Source organism: Podarcis raffonei, chromosome 1 (assembly GCF_027172205.1).
Source record: "Podarcis raffonei isolate rPodRaf1 chromosome 1, rPodRaf1.pri, whole genome shotgun sequence".
NCBI classification, from domain to species: domain Eukaryota; kingdom Metazoa; phylum Chordata; class Lepidosauria; order Squamata; family Lacertidae; genus Podarcis; species Podarcis raffonei.
Window position 1 is genome coordinate 40,883,857 of NC_070602.1, and position 19,068 is coordinate 40,902,924.

Here is a 19,068-nt window from a genome sequence, read left to right on the forward strand (position 1 = left end):
ATCATCTGTTATATTGCTGGTATCACTGTATGTCCCAAGGAGGTAAAAATCTATTGTCCAATTACTATTATGCAGTGAAACATGGACATGAGATTGTTCAGTGAACCTTTCATAGCAGAAAGAAGTTCAGATGGTGAGAAAGGGATTGAAGGATGTTAAACAAAACTAGATAATGCACAGAACATTGTGTGCCTCAGCTGGTGTAAAATTTGAAGCAAAGAGAAGTTGGCCTTTCCAACAGTGTTGTGGAAGACATTCCAGAGATGGGAAACCTGTGGCCCTCCAGATGTTGATGAACCCCAACTCCCATAATCCCTGACCATTGGCCTTGCTGGCTCAGGCTGATGGAAGTTGGAGTCCAAAACCATTTGGAGAGCCACAAGCTTTCCAGCCTTTCCCAACTTGGTACTCTCCAGATGTTTTGAACTACAGTTGCCACCAGCTCCATCCAGCATGTCCTAGGTGCAGGGATGATGGGAGTAAGTCTAAAACGTTTGATGGGCCCCAGGTTTGGAAATTCTTCTCTAATCAGTACTTCTCCAGATAGACCAAGGAGAAGGTATTCCCTTCATATACCACTGCCATTATAATGGGGACATTTGTGGGGAGCAAATAGAGGTGGAACTTTGCCCTCAACATGCTGCTATCTAATAGGTTTATTTTTATTGTGACTGGGGAAATGAGCAGGAGGACCCTGAGCTACTGGGACCTCCTCTTTTGTCTGGCAAAGTTCTCCCCAGCCAAGGTGTGAGACTAATTTAGAGGGCTGTCTCAAAATCAGAGGGGGGCTTTACAAGCCCTAAGATCATTCTCTGGCCCATTCCCAGCCTCTCCCCATCACTACCCATCTCCTTTTCCCTTCTCCTAAATTCGTGGTGACTCCAGAGCAGTATTGCAGACACACAGTGAGATTAAAGGACGAGTTATTTCACAACAAGGAATTTGGCAGAATACTGAGAAGGTAAGTCCTGAGGAGGAAGGGTGTGTTAAGAATTGAAATGTCTTTCCTCAAAGAGAACAGATACCTCATGCCCTTTAAAATACTGCAAGTGAAGCAATGTATTCAAGACTTGTGCCTATAATCTAAGTCATGTACAGATCATCTGCCATGTGCCATGCTAACTATCCGTGAAAGATTGTTATGGTATGAACAGTGAGCGGGCAAGAGCAATGGCCAAATGTCAGCAGAGCCTTTAGTAACCAATTGCTTGTTTGTAGTTGCTGACCGGAGGATCTCTCCTTATGAAATATTATTATGATGCCTACAGTAGAAGCTTTGCCAGGATAATTCAAATAACTTTGTAAAACTTGGCCCAGTCACTTGACTGTTTCTTTTGTCTCCCTATCCTTTTGGCTCCATGGCCCGCAGCAGACCCCCTGCCCAGGGTAGCCAGATGAGGAGGGCGGGGAGAGAGAGAGAAGAGGACAGGGTCCTGCACCTTTAATAGATGTAGCTGTGCAGAAGACGGAATTACAGTAGACTTTTATCTTTATATATTCCAAATCTCCCCATTCTACACTTCCTTTATTTGAATTTGGCCACCTCCCCCGAGACTTTCTTCCACTTCCCAAACTCCCTGGAATATACGTTTAATTCACAAGCCTTGCCTACACACAGCTCTAGGTCAGACGTCGACCTTCAGACCTCCCTGTCTGGCCCTGGGGGCTCTTCTCAGTCACGCCCCTTTCCAGTCCACACATGCTTTCCTCAGGCTTTGCCCCTCAACAGCCCTGCTCCACACCCTACTTGGTTGTGTCCTTGAACTATGAGAATGCCTCTTGCATGGCTGGAAAGAAGATGGAGGGGTGGGTGGGTGGGTGCGCGTGCGCATGCACATGCAGATATGTAGAAACCTCTGACTTCTATTGCACTCCAGCTACTTTGGCCTCTGCTGTGCTGGTATGTGGTTCTTGTAAGGTTGAGAACGCAGCCCAAGGTTGAGAACGCAGCCCAAGGAGGCGTATCTAAGACCTTGTTTGAGAGCTTTCCTAAGACTTTTGTTCCAGACCTTTGTCTTTGCAAGCCTGTGCTTTATGGTTCACTGCTTACTCCCCTCTCCTTTTGTTTATTATTCTGCTTCTGTGTAGGAGAGACTCTGCCTCTTCTTAACCTCCTCTGGGGCTGGGGGAAACAGGGCAGCTGGTTTTTGAAGGATGGGTAGTGGTGACCTTTCATACTAGGCTCTTCTGGCATTGATCCAGCATGAAAACAGGGTTGAGAAGGGGACTTGAGGAAGTGTTGGGATGAGGGAAGGGGGATGAGTTAGGACATTGAGGGGAGGAATTAATGGGCAGTGGTGGGAGAACAGGAGCCCATGGAGGTGGAAGTACAGTGGCTCCGGCCTGGTGGAACGCTCTGTCTCATGAGACCAGGGCCCTGCAGGATGTGATTTCTTTCCACAGGGCTTGTAAGGCAGAGTTCTTCCGCCTGGCCTTTGGCTTGGAATCAATTTGATTCCCTCCCCCTCTTCTTTTTTCCTTTCCCCTCCTGTGATGGAATTCCTATTTGGGGACTTCCCTGGCTTTTTTCTGGCCCATGTAGGACCAGTCTGGAAAGTTAGCCTTGGTGAAGACTTGATGTTTTCATCCCCCAAAAAGTTTTTGATTTGAGTTTCCATTGAAATGAGGCTGTATTTTAATGTTTTAATGTTGTATTTTAATCTTGTTTTTAAGTTGTATTTCAATCAATTTGTTTTTATATTAGGTGTTAGTCACCCTTAGCCCTGTCCTGGCTGGGGAGGGTGGGGTATAAATAAAATTTATTATTATTATTATTATTACTACTACTACTACTACTACTACTACAACAAAGAAATCACCTTTCTCCCTTTCCTCTTCTTCCTTCCCCTCCTGTAATTTTTTTTTCGGGAAAGGTACTTAATTGCACCCTTGAATTTGCCTGACCATGATTGTGCTATGAATAATGTGATTCAGCTTGCTGTTATTTTCAGAATCCAAACTAATCTCAAAACGATTTGTTTTTGTTTTTTAAGCTCTTGTTGATGAAAGCTTGAAAATCTGTAGTCTTTATGTCTGCTGAAATCCAGAAGAGCCTAGAGATCTATCGTCTGCATTGCACCTACCCGGGGCTCCAAATTTTTGCTGCTAATATTTTTTATATCCCCAATCATTCCTTTGTACTGTAAATTTCTGGAAAGAATATAGTTTTGTTTTTATTATGAATTATACAAATCATTTTAATGTTTTGTATTTATTATACAAGAACAGTTTCAGGGATGGTTTTTACATCAATTTGCATGCAGTAGATGAATTGTGTGCCACAGCCAGTATGTGGACGATAACTCTAGTCCTTGCCCTTGCAGAGACAGACACCAGCGTTTGCTGGCAGTAATAATTAGAGTCACAAATTGCCAGAAGCTGGGTACTTCAAAAATTGAAGTGGACACAAACTTAGCATTTTGGCACATTTTGCCTGCACTTAGAAAGGCCAACTGATCTCAAATGAAGAAATAATTGATCTAAAAGGTTCATCTTACAGAAATCACATTTTGTGTGTGTGTGTGTGTGTGTGTGTGCCCTACTCTTAAAAAATCTAGTATTAAGTTGAAATTTTTACTTGAAATAAACTTAGTTAAAGGTTTAAGAGCTGCATTAGGGGAACATAAAACAATCTTTAATTTTTGAAGGACAGATTTTGCCATTCATAAAGATGTCAGAAAGCACTTTGACGTGAATTTATATTAAATGGTGAAAGATGGAACTGTACAGACAGCTGTAATGGTGGGGCTAATCTAAATCTAGCGGCACTGCTACAGTAAGGCCTCCCTTGCAGACCTTCCATGTTGCATATCCTCTGCAACTGATTCAAAATCCTTTGGCAATTGGCCCTATATCTCTGCTCTTCCCCTTTGCAGCTTCTTTCAATGCTTGAAGTGGCCAAGGGTTATTTTGTTCTTTTTCTTTTTTAAAAAAACCTTGAAATGAAGGCTCTGGTGCAGTTTACAGCAGAACAAGTTTGTTCATGCCTGTTGCCTCTGCTTACACTTCCTAGAAGGACTTCAGCTTCAGAGGGACTCATTTAAAATATATGTACAGTGGTACCTTAGGTTACATATGCTTCAGGTTACACACTCCGCTAACCCAGAAATAGTGCTTCAGGTTAAGAACTTTGCTTCAGGATAAGAACACAAATAGTGCTCCAGCGGTGCGGCAGCAGCAGGAGGCCCCATTAGCTAAAGTGGTGCTTCAGGTTAAGAACAGTTTCAGGTTAAGTACGGACCTCCGGAACGAATTAAGTACTTAACCCGAGGTACCACTGTACCATATTTTTCTGTGTATAATATGCACCTGTGTATAAGACGCCCCCTATTTTGGGGGACTCCAAATTAAGAGAATGGGGGGGGGAGAGAGATTGCCCAGAGTTGTTGAGCTCTTTTTAGGAGGGATTGCCAAAAATCACTCACCTGTCTGACCTCCACTGCCACCCGCAGAGTTCCATTGTGCTTAGGTTTGTGGGATTCCCTAGGTTAGATGGAGCACTGGCCTGATGCAGCAGACTCTTCTAATGTTATTTTAAGGTCACCATGGAGGGCCTAGTATTCAGGGCCTCATTTCAGAAACTCTCCGTGTACGTCAGACCACAGTTTACTCAAAGAAAGTGGGTTCCCACCGGTAAACAGCCTGAGCAAAGCTGAAACTATTCTGCTAACTTTCCTGCCAGGTGCAATAAGTGGAGTGCTTTGACACTGCTGTCCCAGCTGCGGAAAATATATTGGCCAATTGGTAGCTGGTCATGCATAAGCCAAAAGCTCCAAAAAGGGCTCGGAGTGTTTCAGCAATGTACTCTTGGTTCATTCATCACAATTCCTTTAGTTAGGCAAAAACTATACTGCAACTCTCAAAGTGTTAGGTAATGTCAAGGACATGGGTCATCTTCTTTAGCATTTCAGGATACATGGGAACAACGTTTATATACATTATATACATTTTGAATGTCATGTGTATTTCTGTGAACTTTGTTGTTAAATAGCTTTTTAGTTACATTATATTTATCTAGATTTTATTATTTTGCTGTTATTAAGAGCCCATAGCTCGGTTGTAGAGCCAGATTCAGTCCTTGGCATCTCCTGTTAAATAGACCAGATGCTGATAAAACGTTACATCAGCTTGTTTTTAATGTTTGCTTTTATCAGTATTTTTAATGAATAATTTAGGCTGCTTTTTCTAAACTGCTTAGAGGTTTTCCATCAAGCAAACAGTATATACATTATGTTAAGTTAAAAACAAACAAACAGTAGGTTCTGGAAAGACCTCTGTCCAAGACCCTGGAGAACTTCTGCAAGTCAGAGGAGATGATATTAGATAGATGGAAAACGGTATAAGGCTGCCTGTGTATATTTATTCAGGTATAGCTATACCTATGTATAAATGAGTGAATGTACTCCATCCAGAAAACAGGGATTTTTGACATAGCAAAGACAAGCTATGGCAGAAAATAACAAGGAATACCACAAAACCCTAGGCATACAATAATCTGCTTAGACCAGGATATACATAACCTCCCCCCAAAAGGAACCAAGCACTTTCTGAGAGCTGAAAGATACCCTTAAATTGCCAGTGCTGCTTGCCCATAAAAAAAAATTCCTTAGGTAGGCTTCAAATTCAGCTTTATTCCGCTTCTTTTTTTCAAGCAACGTGTGCTTTGATTACTGGCACCCAGCTGACAAAATCATTTAAATACTATATTTATCACACTTTGGGGAAATTATAAAAGGGACACATTTTAATTAGAATATATGCATTGGAAATATATCACTAGAGCTTTTGCAGCTTTGAAGATTAGGATAACACACAAAAAAAATTTAAAGGATTCAGTCCTGCGTTAGAAGAAATTTTTACCACTTTAGATATTGCTTAGTATTGAGATTCTGTGGAAAGTGAATTGGATGCTTTGAATAAAAACATCAATAATACTCTTGGAGACCCTGCTAGAGAGAAGGAAAATGAGCTGGTGAATGTTCAGTTACTGGCAATTCCTGTTTTTATCTTAACGTACCATACCAAATACCAGTGTCATTGCAAAAGAGTAAGGCTTCTTCAAAGATTATGAGCAGGAGTCCACCATCATATTTGAAGTAGCTGCATATTGTTGCCAAAGGAGCACATCCTTCTTCCATCTTGAAAACTTCCAAAAAGTGGCACATGAATAAACCATGCTGTACCATACCCAACACTTTGACTCAAAAAGTCTCCACTTTGGAAAGTGAGCTGGCACAGGTCTGGTCACAAAGGACAAAACAAAAAGTGAAAAACAGCAAGGTGTCATGATTCAGGACTCTGATTACCCATTCTCAGGAGAGGAGAAGACAACATGTATAAAATATCAGACTAGGAGGAGGATTTGTCCTCAGAGCCAGTCTATGATGCTCCTGTTTCCTCAGGAGTCTCAGCACCAGAAGCCTGCAATGCCAGTGACTTTCTAACCTGAAGAGCTTGCATTGCTTTCCTCAGTTTCACGAGACCCTGCACTGTGGCCCAACCCTCAGCTTTCTCAAGCCACCAGAGCCAAGGACTAATAAAGCAGGCTGGGCCTCTTTGAGCTTTGAAGCTCCCCTCATCTGGAATAAGTCTAGCTGCTCCCTGGAAGCTCTAGTCCCATTTAAGGTTCAGTCTGGGTTTACATAGTGGTTGAAAGAACATTCAAGCATTCCTTGTCGTAACATCCAGCCCAGGGGTCTCTTGGAGCTACCCAGGGTGCTGCCCACCTTGCTGGTTTACCCTGCTTTTTTCTGACCCTGCATTAATTGGAACCTGACCTTTGCTTGACCTGGCAATGCATCCTGAGCTGATATTAGTAATAATGTGATCTGTTGTCCCTAGAACCTTGCCCCCTAGCTGGACCCAGTGCTCAAGGCAAAATGCAAGCCTGCAATGGTTGTCCTCTCGTCTACATTGACCCAAGTGAGTGGTTCCTTCCTGCTCTCTAGTCAACAGACTTGAGACCTTTGTATACACACCCAACTCCTCCATCCAGTTCCAATCTGACCAATGCCTCACAACACACCCATTGATTGGTTTGCAGGAGCCCAAAGAAGAAAGGCACTGTTCCGAAAAGTATAATACCCATATATAAAAAACCAAGGAAAATCCAGTCACATGCCACCCCACATCTTTATTAACTGAGCTGAGGATAACTTCCTTTTGTGTGTCTGGGAAGCATTCTCCTGGGACCACCCATTTTATAAGCTTTTTCTTCAGCAAACCTATTGCTGCTCTAGCATGCTAAAATTTCCCTCTGTATTCATGTGGCTTGAATGTTGTTAGTTTTGCAGGTGGACCTTCTGGCTTCCTTAGCTTTAGATGAAAGACTGGCAAGATTCTTCTTCTTTTCTTGATTTGATTCCACATTTCTGCTGCAGTCTCCCTTATTTCCATCACTTCTTCAGAAGCCCAAGACTATTTTGCACGGCCATGCTACACACCACACAAACCCTCATATTTCTCCCTCATTCTGGAAAACCTAATAGTTGATCATTTAATTGCTATTTTGTCATATTTCTCTCAATAAAAGCCCTGATTTACTTGTGTAAGCTCCCAACACACTTTAGAACCCTGATTTCCCCACAGAATGACAATGGGGTGGAACTAGCACACTCATTCCCAGACCCCACCTGACTTGAAGAGGGATACTGTCAATCATTGTTATAGAAGAAAGGCAGCATTCAAAGCCATTGGGAAGATAGCGCTGGGCCCCCTCCACTAATTTTAGAAGCTTGTGTAGCAGATGAACTATTACTACCCAATCAGACTACACACACACACACACACACACACACACACACACATTTAATGAAATGGTGGAAACAGTTTTAGTACAAGTGCTGAGAGAGAACAAGTATGTGAGAACAGAACACTCTGGTAGATGATGGTGATGATGATGATGGTGGTGGTGGTGGTGGTGATGGTTTATTTATACCCTGCCCATCTGGCTGGATTTCCCCAGCCATTCTGGGCGGCTCCCAACAGAATATTAAAAACACAATAAAACTTCAAACATTAAAAACTTCCCTGAACAGGGCTGCCTTCAGATGTCTTCTAAAAGTCAGATAGTTGTTTATTTCCTTGACATCTGATGGGAGAGGCTACAAAAGATAAAACCCATGCGAGATGATTTGATAACATGCAGGAACTGAAGAAATAACATCTAATTTATGTTCAGAGCGACTGTAATTGGTTTCCTTTTCCTCCACTTGCAAAAACTGTTTGAGAGTGTCTTAAGTAAGGAAACTTATGCCAGCTGCATTAAATAGATCTGTTCTGACACACTGCTCCGCTCTGCTTTCCAACATTAGATTTGGCTATCACCATGATGTCACAAGCTGCGAGTCCGTGGCTCACACCACCATAACAGCTAGGGTAAACAGGAACAAATTTTTAACTGCACAAAAGGTGGGTGGTGGGTAGGAAGGAGCTATTTAAGAAAGAGTGCTAGATTGTTGAAAATCTGTAAAATGTACAAAATATAGATCAGGAGTGAGGCAGCTTTTCCAGCCTGAGGGTTGCACTTCCTTCTGGACAAGCTTCTGACGCCCACATGCCAGTTGGGGGGGTAGAACCAGAGGCAGATGTGGGCAGAGCAATGTAAATCAGTTTTGCCTTTGTACCATAGGCCAGCTTTTACACATACTCAGTCACATGCCCTTTCCTGTCATCAATTCTGGGAAGCAACACTAGCTATGATGGCTATGCTCTGTCTTTGCTGTTGGAGACAGTATGGCTCCAAATATCACATGATGGGAACGAGAAGTGAAGAGTGTGCTGGTCCACTCAAGTCCTACTTGTGGGCTCTCCATAGGGATCTGGTTGTCTACTGTATGAACAAGATGCTGGACTGGACTGGGCTTTCTTCTAATCCAGCAAGACTGTTCTTAAGGTTTTTAGTTAGTAATGTATACAAACTTGGTGCATTTGGTGCATTTAAACTTGGGCTAGCTGTCATGGTATTTGCACATTGTGCATATAAAGACAACACTAGCCATGTCCCTTTACTGATATAAGAAATGTCAACTTACCCTGGGGCCAGTAATAGTATAAACATAATGTGTAAAGATGAGATAGGAAAAAATTATGGCTCTTATTTGAATTTTGCATTTATGTCTTTGTCTTCATCTCGTAATTCATTATAGAGCATTCTTAGTACTTATTTCAACATCTGGATTGCAACAAAATAGGATATCCCTGCTGTGGTGAATGACGCAAACAAATTTTTAGTAAGTCTCTGGAATTTTATTTTTAAAATTCACTACACGGAGAAAAAATAGATAAAGAAATGTACAAAACTAGACATCACCTTCAGGGAACTAGGAAAAAAAAGGGTTGGGGAGGGAAGGCAGACAGTCTGGTTCCCTATTATCTTCACAAGTCAAGGTCATGTTACTTAACGAATACATTATCTGTCAATAAAGCTGAACACTGCAAGCAGATTCTTGTGTATGAAGATGTGGGATACATGCATGCACGGCAAAGAAAAGGAGAAATATAAGACAAAATAAATACTGTTTCAGTTTTTCAAGGAGGCTGCCTATATAAACTCTTGATATCTGTCTAACTCATAATGTAAGAAGAATTGTGCTTGGTTAGACCAAAGCCAATTTAAGGGTCCAGTACCAGTGCGGGGGAAATACTTCTTTCTTGTTAATGCATCATTGTTTCTATGATTATTTTGCTGTTGCTTATATATACAAAGAGCAGCCCTGGGCGAGGTTAGAGTGATGGGGGGGGGCTGGCTCATTTGGCCCCGCAGGGACTGAGGGAGGCGCAACAAGTGTCTTTGCTGTTTGTTTTTGTGCATGCCTCACAGCAACAACAAAAGAGCCAGCTGCTCAAGCCACTTTAAGAAGTCCAGGTTGTTGTTGAGGGCTTCCAAAAACGGCATAATTCCAGACTGCCCCTTTAAATTACTTTTTTTTAAAAAAAATGATAGTAATAACAACAAAAAGTAACAGTTGAATGAGAGCAGAGTAGTGGAATAGAAATAAATTCCACATGTCTATGAAATGTTCCTTGCTCACATTTAATCATATATTATTGTAACTACAGTAAAGAATAAACAAACTATTCTGGAACATAGTTTGGACTTCAGATATTTTCTGTATGCTTCATCTGTGGAACCTGAATACACAGAGGCTGGATCAAGTCACCCCTGGCCAATTTCCTTCTTTAATGTTGCAAAACCCAAGGATATTGGGGTCACAGCATCTTATATGATGTTAGCCTAATGCCAAAGGGTGTGAAATTGGTCTGGAGCTAAGTCATTTATCACCCACAGAGAGAGAAACGGGATGTCATGTGGAGTGGAAAAAAATCTCTGACTAGTTTGTTTAATTCTGTGCCTCTCTGTATGTCAATATAATTTATTAAGCTTGCTTCAAAATATCAGTGAAATTGGGACTATGTTGGACTGTGGTTTGAAGACTGCAGTTCTAAAAATTAGTTCCTATCTTTAGAACTCGTCACTGAATGTTACCACATGCTGCAAGCTTTATAACATTTATATTCCTTGAAAAGGGACGCGGGTGGTGCTGTGATCTAAACCACTGAGCTTGCCAATCGGAAGGTCAGCGGTTCGAATCCCCGCGCCGGGGTGAGCTCCCGTTGCTCAGTCCCTGCTCCTGCCAACCTAGCAGTTTGAAGGCATGTCAAATTTTAAGTAGATAAATAGGTACCACTCTGGCAGGAAGGTAAACGCCAGAAGCAGCTTAGTCATGCTGGCCACATGACCCGGAAGCTGTCTGTGGACAAACACCGTCTCCCTCGGCCAGTAAAGCAAGATGAGCGCTGCAACCCCAGACCTATCCGTGACTGGACTTAACTGTCAGGGGTCCCTTTACTTTTTATTCCTTGAATATGAGGCAAGTTTTATGTATATGGTTTTACTTCTATAGGGTTACTATAATTAAGTGTAATCTGTCTCAGATATGTTGATGATGGATTTCAAATATTCGTTTTTGTAAACTTAACATACAAAAACATTTGTGTGTACTTTCACACAGTATTTATTTTTATCCCACCCTCCCCATTGATACCCATTGTACATACAGTACTTAACAACAGTGCTATTTTTCTAGAAAAAGAGATGTCAGAACTCACCATGAACGCTGTCTCCCTTGTTCTCTTACAATGGCAATGAAAGCCACTTGAGAGTTGCCAGCACTGAGTTCCAGCTGAACCCCCCCCCCCCGCTTAACAGTACAATCAGATGCCATGCTTCTATATTATTAGTGTTTATAATACCGATAGCATTTTGCCAACTTCATTTATTTATGTACCATTAGGTGGATGAGGAAATGGGCAAATTAGGCATTGAGTGTGGGAAGTTAGAGATCTATTAGCATTGCTGAATTATGGTAAGAGTAAGATTTGCCTCCAATTGGTGACTTGAGAGTTGTGTATGTACACTTACTGTGGCAATGACTGTCACTTTTTTTACCCTCGGAGAATTTGTAGCAAGATAGAAAACATAAAAAACTGAAATACTCTCTGAAACAATCTGGCTGTGCAATAATTTTTTCTTGACATTGCAAAAAGTTGTAAAACCAATAATATTTCCCCCCGATAATTTTGAGGTTACACAGTATTGTCTATAATATACAAATACACAGCAAGCACTATCTTTTGCCAGCTGACAGTTTCGAGTTACTGCAATGCAGTAGTGAGTTTGTGTATTCATGGGCAAGATGTTTGGTTAGCGATATTCATTGGCACAGTTTTTACATTTTCCACTCATTTTCATGTTTTTTAAAGATAAATAGAATTCGTATAATGTTGTTGATTGTCCACAGGAACTTACTTCAGATGAGAATATGAGAGACACAGCCTGTAAACCTACAGGCACTGAACTGGTTTTGTAAAGGGTTGCATTGACAATCATATGAAAGTACCAGTGACCATAGCTTCATAACTTTTCATGAACTTTACCCCAAAACATAGGCAATACATTTTTCTTCAAGCCTGACATAGTTGTGAGTTGAGGCCCCACCCCCGCTTGGAGATAAAATAAGACACATGGACACAAGTTTATTGGTTACAGAATGTGAGTGGTATTGGCTTAGGCATTGGATCGAACAGACTATAATTGACTCCTGCCTGCTCCGCTGGGAGTCACACAAGGGTTAACAACCTGTAGGGGGAGCTTGTTGATGCAAATCAACTGGAAGCTTTCCCCTAGAGTCACCGGGGGTCCTGCCATGGCCCTAGCCACCACCAGGGCATTGGACAGGAACCCCGACCGCAGGATTCCTTCAAGGGAATACCCTTCAAGGGGAGGGATAGGTGTTGGCCACAACCTCCCTTCCAACACACAACACATTTTCCAATGCCTAACCGCCAAACCTTACCAAGTTGTGACGATTTGCTATGAGGTAGGCGAAAAACCAAGTGGCTGGTGCCAATCTGCCAAGTGGAAAAATTCCTTTCAGGCCCCTTGGACAACCAAGGCGACCAACCGAAGTCCATAGCAAGGTCAGGAGCAAAACCTAGAGGGAGGGTGGGAGGAGCCCATGAGCCCCCGGCCATTTTAAACGGCAAAACCACACCCCATCCACCCACCCGGATTGGCCAGCTGGGAGGCGTGATGTGGGCACAGGGCTCAATGATGCAGGGGGCTTGGTTACACCCCCCTGTGAGCGCGGGAAGTGGTTCCCGCTCACAACACCTCCCCTCCATTAAGAGGAGAGGCTTTCTCAGCTTTTCAGAGGGGTGACCATTAGCACTACATATCTTGAGTTTTTAAGAGAGGGGATGACATAGACATGAGATACTGTAACAAAACTACTTAAATGAACCTAATCAGAAAGAAATGTAGACTGGGGGAAAAAGTCTTCTCAGGTGTTCTATTGTTAAGGCCATCTGTTTTGATTTGATGCTTTGTTGGCTGTCTCCTGGTATATATTGTTACTTAGATTGCAGCATTACTTCTCCTTTATTGAATAGATTGAAACAACAATTACTTGCAGCTGCAGGAGAAAATGGGACTTTCTAAATCAATAATGTTCTTTATATAGAAAGAGTGTGTGTCACTTAATTTTGAGCTGACTTGGTTATATTTCAAGATAGGGAAGATTGGTTTTTTTTTAAGCACAAAAGCTTTCTTAACTTCATACGGTCACAAATTTTTCATTGCTAAAATCTCATTCACATGTATTCGCCTAAAAGAAGTGAATGTCTAAGGGATAGCTCTTTTTTTTGCGAATTTGTCAAAAAGCTCAACAACTTTGGGCAAAACTAAAAAGCAACTTTTCTGTCCGGATTTCACTGTTTGAAAAATGGCAACCCTAGGAAGGAGGAATAAATGAAAATGGCCTCCTCCCTTTGTCTTTCTTATTCCCGTAGACTTACCATTCCTTTCTTATCACCTACAATTTGTATGTATTAAAATTCTGGGAAATTTATAAATCAGTTTTAAAAAGAAAATTGCCTCATCCCTCTTCCTCCTGGCCCTTCCACTCATGGAGGACCGCAAAGGATTAAAGAGCCTTCCATCGATGGAAATGCACAATTTGTCCTTCAAATGTGAACTAGAAACAAATGTTAATGAACAATTCATGCTGCCTTGGTTCTTGCAGAGGTCTCCCGGTCTACCTGGGGAGGAGAATGGCTGTGTTGGTTGAAAGGTTCATCCCAGGAGACCTCTGGGGCTCCTTAATGTTGCAGTCAACCAGAAACCAGAGAGGGACATTTTTTTCTAACACTCACTGGTACATTTCAGACTTCTTTCAGATAGCCTGTCTCCTTCTGATAGCTCCTCCAGCCTTTTTCTCTTGACACAGCTTGCTGAGTGGGGTGGCATTGCTATTGCTGCTTGGAAGGGAGGCTCAGAGCTAGTGGGGGGAGCTGAGTGGCAAACCAGTGGGAGCACTAACTTGACTCCATTGGTGTGCCTACTAGGGTGCCATTTACAAGGGGCGGTGGGGGCCAGCCATACCCCATATATTCAAGAAGGGGGCCGGGGCCTCCCAAATTTCCATGGAGATTCTGAAAAGAAAGCTCCAGGACGAAGATGCTTGGTCCTGCTGTGTCCTTTTGACAGTTGCCAGGGATGTGTCAGAGCAAAGCATCTTTGCCCTGTGCATCCCTTTCAAAAAGGTAAGGCAGCTGGTGGTGGGTGGGTGCAGGATGGTGGGCTGAATCGGCCTGGCCAGGTATGTGGGGGGGGGGGCGTCACACACGTGATGTGATGCATGTGCGACGGGCCCACCAATGTTGGCCGCAACTTGTCACTGCTGGTGCCTAAACAAGTGACATTAACTATGTGTCACTTAATTTTGAGCCAACTTGGTTATATTTTAGATTGGGAAACTGGGGTGAGGGGAGCTTTTGAATGGGCAGGCGACACGTTTTGAAAAAAAATACTTCGTACTGTTTCAAATATACCCTGTAGCTTTCCCTACTTAGAGCCTTCAATCAGTGATTCAAACAAGAGCAAACATTTCTGTTAGCGCATGATCCTCATGGATTACTACACTTCAGAAGGTATAATGCTATTACCCTTGTCAAAGAAAACATTTCAGCTAACATGCTATCTGCTCTCTTTGCCATCAGCTTTTGAGTTTACAAGTGTGCTATGAATAAATGTCCATTTGCACAACATACAGATAAATCGCAAGGCTGTATTATTTAAAAAATGTATTTCTATGGAAAATATTCTGAAAGAGGTATGCAAACAATAGCATTTTTCAAAACTCTTTCCTATCTGTGTAGCTTTCAGGAGAACTACACTTGATTAACGAACAATCCCAATAGACTTTTAGCTTGATTCTTCTTGGCTCTGCTGAAACACAGGGAAGACCTGAATTGGGGATTTTGAAATGACAAAAGTAATGAAAGTACTATGATAAGGTTCCCCATGTCCAATTGTCATGAGCCCTGCAATGCTATTGGGCTTGGACTTGGGTTGGCAAGCCCTGATAGATGAGGAGGAAGAAATTGGGGTGGTGGGCTTAAGGGTGGGAACTGGGATTGGAGAAGGGGGCTCTGTCTGTTGAGCCTCGACTTTAGCCACTTTGGAAGAGAAAGCTGGGGTGCTGGCTCCTCCTCTTCCTGACCTCCTGGCAGTGCAGAGAGTCTCAGTGGCAGCTAGGGAGGGCAACCCAAGTGGTGAGGCAACTCTGGAGGTGGCAGTGACTCATCAGGAGCTTGGACAGTATATTTTGCTGGCTGACAAGTAGCAGCAAATTATGGTTTGCTAAAAATGTAAAGTGTGGGAGGGTTCAGGGAAAGCGAGATTCTAAGCCATGGTTTGAGGCAACTCTGGAGAGGAAACATGTGAAGGGGTTCATTAATCTAAACTTACCCTTCATTGTATGAAGAAGATAAGATGAAGAGTTTGGATTTGATATCCTGCTTGATCACTACCCTAGGGAGTCTCAAAGCGGCTAACATTCTCCTTTCCCTTCCTCCCTCCCAACAAACACACTGTGAGGTGAGTGAGGCTGAGAGACTTCAGAGAGGACGAGCCCAAGATCACCCAGTAGCTGCATGTGGAGGAGCGGGGAATCGAACCTGGTTCACCAGATTACGAGTCTACCCCTCTTAACCACTACACCACACTGGCTTTCATGAGTGGAGCTTAAGACAGTAGTGAATGGAACCAGAGCCAAAAGAGGGTGAAGCCACCCATTTCTCTCTCTGACACCCCCTTTTCTTCTTCCCAGGAGTGGACAGTGCATGGCGTAGTACCAAGGCACTGCCCTCTCAACCGTGATATTGCTATTGCTTTAACACTCTGTCAAAGCCCACCCAGTGCTCCCACTGGGGCACCCACAGAGCCCTGACCTCGCTGCTGCCCTGTCCCATCCCAGTAGGTGGCAGTGATGCCACTGTTGGGGAGGATGGTGGCACCACATCGCCCCTCTGATCCTGCTCTCTCTTTTTCCTCCCTGCCAGCTGGCAGCCAGGAGAGAGACGGATTGCTATTGCCAGTGGTCCGAACTGGTCACTTGCAGAAGGTTTTTGTAATTCAGCTGAGGGCCACAAAAGAATACAGCCCTAGGGGCCGCGGGTTGCCCACCCTGTTCTAATCTTCTAAATGAAAAATGTATGCATGTTACCATTTTTAAACAAATGTGTTGTTCTGAGACTCACAGAAATGTAGCCAATCTATCACTGAGCTAAACCTTGCAGGTATTTTGTATTTTCTCACATGGCTCTCATGTTCCCTGACAGGATGATGAAGTAGTGCTTCAGTGCGTTGCCAACATCCACAAAGAGCAGCGCAAGTTCTGCCTGGCAGCTGAGGGGCTCGGGAACCGCTTGTGCTTTTTGGAACCAACTTCAGAAGCAAAAGTAAGGCTCCCTTCTGCAAGGGTGTATTTTGTTTTTTTAAAAGTTAGTGTAATTGATGGTCATTAATTTACAAATGCTATTAAGAAATTTAATTGTGCTTCCTATAATAGATGATATACTGTATATATAGAATGCAAAATTTGCTAATTCACCAAGTTTTGCTGAATTGTATATATTCTCAAGTTAAGGCGTTTGCTGCCAAGTTAAGGCGTTTGCTGCCAAGGACCATCCACCCGCTTGGGGATAAGAAAGATACATGGGCACAGTATATTAGGTTAATGGGCTAAAAAAAGGCCACAACTTTATTGATTACAGCATGTGAGAGGTATTGGCTTAGGCACTAGATAAAACAACAGAGCGTGACTCCACCCCCTCAGGGAGGGGTGAGTCTAACAAGGGTTAACCACGAGTGGGAGGAGCCTGTTGATGCAAATACAACTGGAAGCTCCCCCTGATGTCACTGGGGGTTGTGCCATGGCCCTAGCCACCAGCAAGGGCATCGGACAGGATCCACGACCGCCAGATTCCTTTACCGGAATACCCATAAAGTGGAGGGGTAGGCAATGGCCACACCCTGCCCTCCAATACACAAACATATTCCAATGCCTAACCGCCAATACCTAAAAGTTGTGACGATTTGCTACAAGGTAGGCGAAAAACCAAGAGGATGATGCCAATTTGCCAGATGGATAAACATTCCTACCAGGCCCCTTGGACAACCAAGGCGACCAACCACAGGTCCATAGCAATGTCAAGAACCAAGCAATGAACTAAAGGGAGGGTGGGTGGGTGATCCGACAAAAACCAGGAGTGGAATGAAAGAGAAGTGCTGCCGCGGCTGCATTTGAGAGGCTAAACCCCGTCTCCAAGCCTCCACCTGATTGGTTGGCTACCTGGGGCGTGGCGTGACAGCCAGGCCAGCTGGGCAGGGGCTGGAACGCCCCCTGCCAACGTGGGAAACAGCTCCTGCTCACAACTCCTCCCCTTTGTAAGGAGGAGAGGCTTTGCAATTCAAGGTTTGAAACTCTGCATATTGGACTGCATGGCCCACCTGAGTGTGGAACAGTGGGGAGCTCAGATTGAGTCTAGTCAGTGAGTACAGTTTTTGTCACTATTTTGAAGCTTATAGCAACTGAGGAAAAATAATATCACAACATTTTTGTGAGTCATGTGTTTATTACTTCCATTTTACAGATTGGGTATGGGAGGTGGGAGATGGTGGCTTATCTAAGTCAGCTTTCTGACTTGGAATATTATGTCCATTCTCCAGGTCAGGCTGGTCAGAGCTCAGAACAGGGCTGTTGCTTGAGCAATGAAGCAGCTACGATTGGGAGGCTATATAGGAGCTTGAGGTTCCACTTGTTTCTGGCTTTCAGCCAGCCTTTTATATAGGCAGGTTGTTCTATGTGTTTCCCCTTTCTCTCAAATAGCCTCAAGTGCTGCTAGATAGACATTTGACAGCAGTCTTGAACCTTCTTGGCTTGCTGTCTCCTCTGCCCCTGTGACCAAAGCAGGGTCTGAGAGCTGGCCAGGAAACCAGGCAGCAGTTGTGGGGTATGAGGAATCTCAGGTTTGATACACACACAGCGGAAGTTGCTTCCACTGCCAATCACCATAAAGCTGACATTTATGCAATTGATTTAAAGTTTGCATGCCCAGATCTTCTATGATACAAGTGTATGCATTATTTGTGTGTGAGTGGGAGTTTATGATATTCTGGTCTGTGCACATGTGGCAGTTCCAGACACTTTAGGCATATTCAAAATCTAGTAATAACAAGAATTGTATATAGCCCTTCATCCGTAGATCTCAGGGTGGTTCACAATCTAAAAATACAAGATAAAAGACACAAAACACATAACAAAAACAAGACGCAAAACAAACCAGTAACACCCCTCCCCCCACTTAAACTTCCTGTAGTACACAGCACCCCTTCTGTAAAAAATAAAAATAAAATAAAACCAAATTTTCCACCAGTAAACATGACTTGCTCTGTCAACTTAGCTACAAATAGCAGGTTACTGTCTAGTTTTGGTACAAACAGTGTATTTACAGTTTTACCCATGCATTCCAAATGAACTGGGCCTTGAATTTGCTGTTTCATGCTGCCAGCTAGAGATACTGGCTCTCTTTCAGTCTTGGACATGGACAGAAACATATTCTTATCCAAACACATGTGTTACATCACTCTGCTTTCTATAATCCCGCTCCTGGCTGCTATTGCTTACTTTTGCAATCATCACCTGCTTACATGTTGTCTGCTGAAACTGGTTCCTGTTATGAATGCCTTCAGCTTGTGTCTTTTGCCCCTGTTACTTCTTCACTCCTGGACAGTTGCGTTTCAAATGTGTCTTCCATCCACAGTTGAAGCATCTATGGACATGTAGAGCTCTGGAATCTGGCTCTGCTGTCACGTTCCCTGTAGATTCTGGCCGCATCCTCTCGGAAGAAATGTATTTCCAGTCTGCCTTTTCTCCCACTCCACAAGTAGTCTGTTGGTCACAGATTCCACAAAAAGTTGATCCTCTGGCATAGCTTCAATTGTCCCATCACAACTGTTACTTAGCAATGACAGAATAATACAACGTTTTGCCACAGGGTTAAATTCCATTCCCCACTGACTCAGCTCACTGAAGAGACCTCCAATTCTTTGAAGATGCAATGGCAGAGAATCTCCAGGATTTAGGCTTGCCCTGTACAACTTCCATGTCAAGCACACCTTGCTGCCAGCCGTTGCATGGAGGTAAAAGTTATGCAAAGCTGTCC

At 43.2% G+C, this 19,068-nt stretch overlaps 1 protein-coding gene across 1 annotated transcript in view; it reads left to right on the forward strand.

Annotated features, from left to right (window-relative positions):
* RYR3 (ryanodine receptor 3) overlaps nucleotides 1-19,068 on the forward strand; it is a 273,106-nt gene that overhangs the window by 31,349 nt on the left and 222,689 nt on the right. Inside the window, exon 2 of the mRNA XM_053382025.1 lies at nucleotides 16,183-16,302. Coding sequence (XP_053238000.1) covers nucleotides 16,183-16,302 — 120 coding nt within the window. The remainder of the gene's footprint in view (nucleotides 1-16,182; nucleotides 16,303-19,068) is intronic.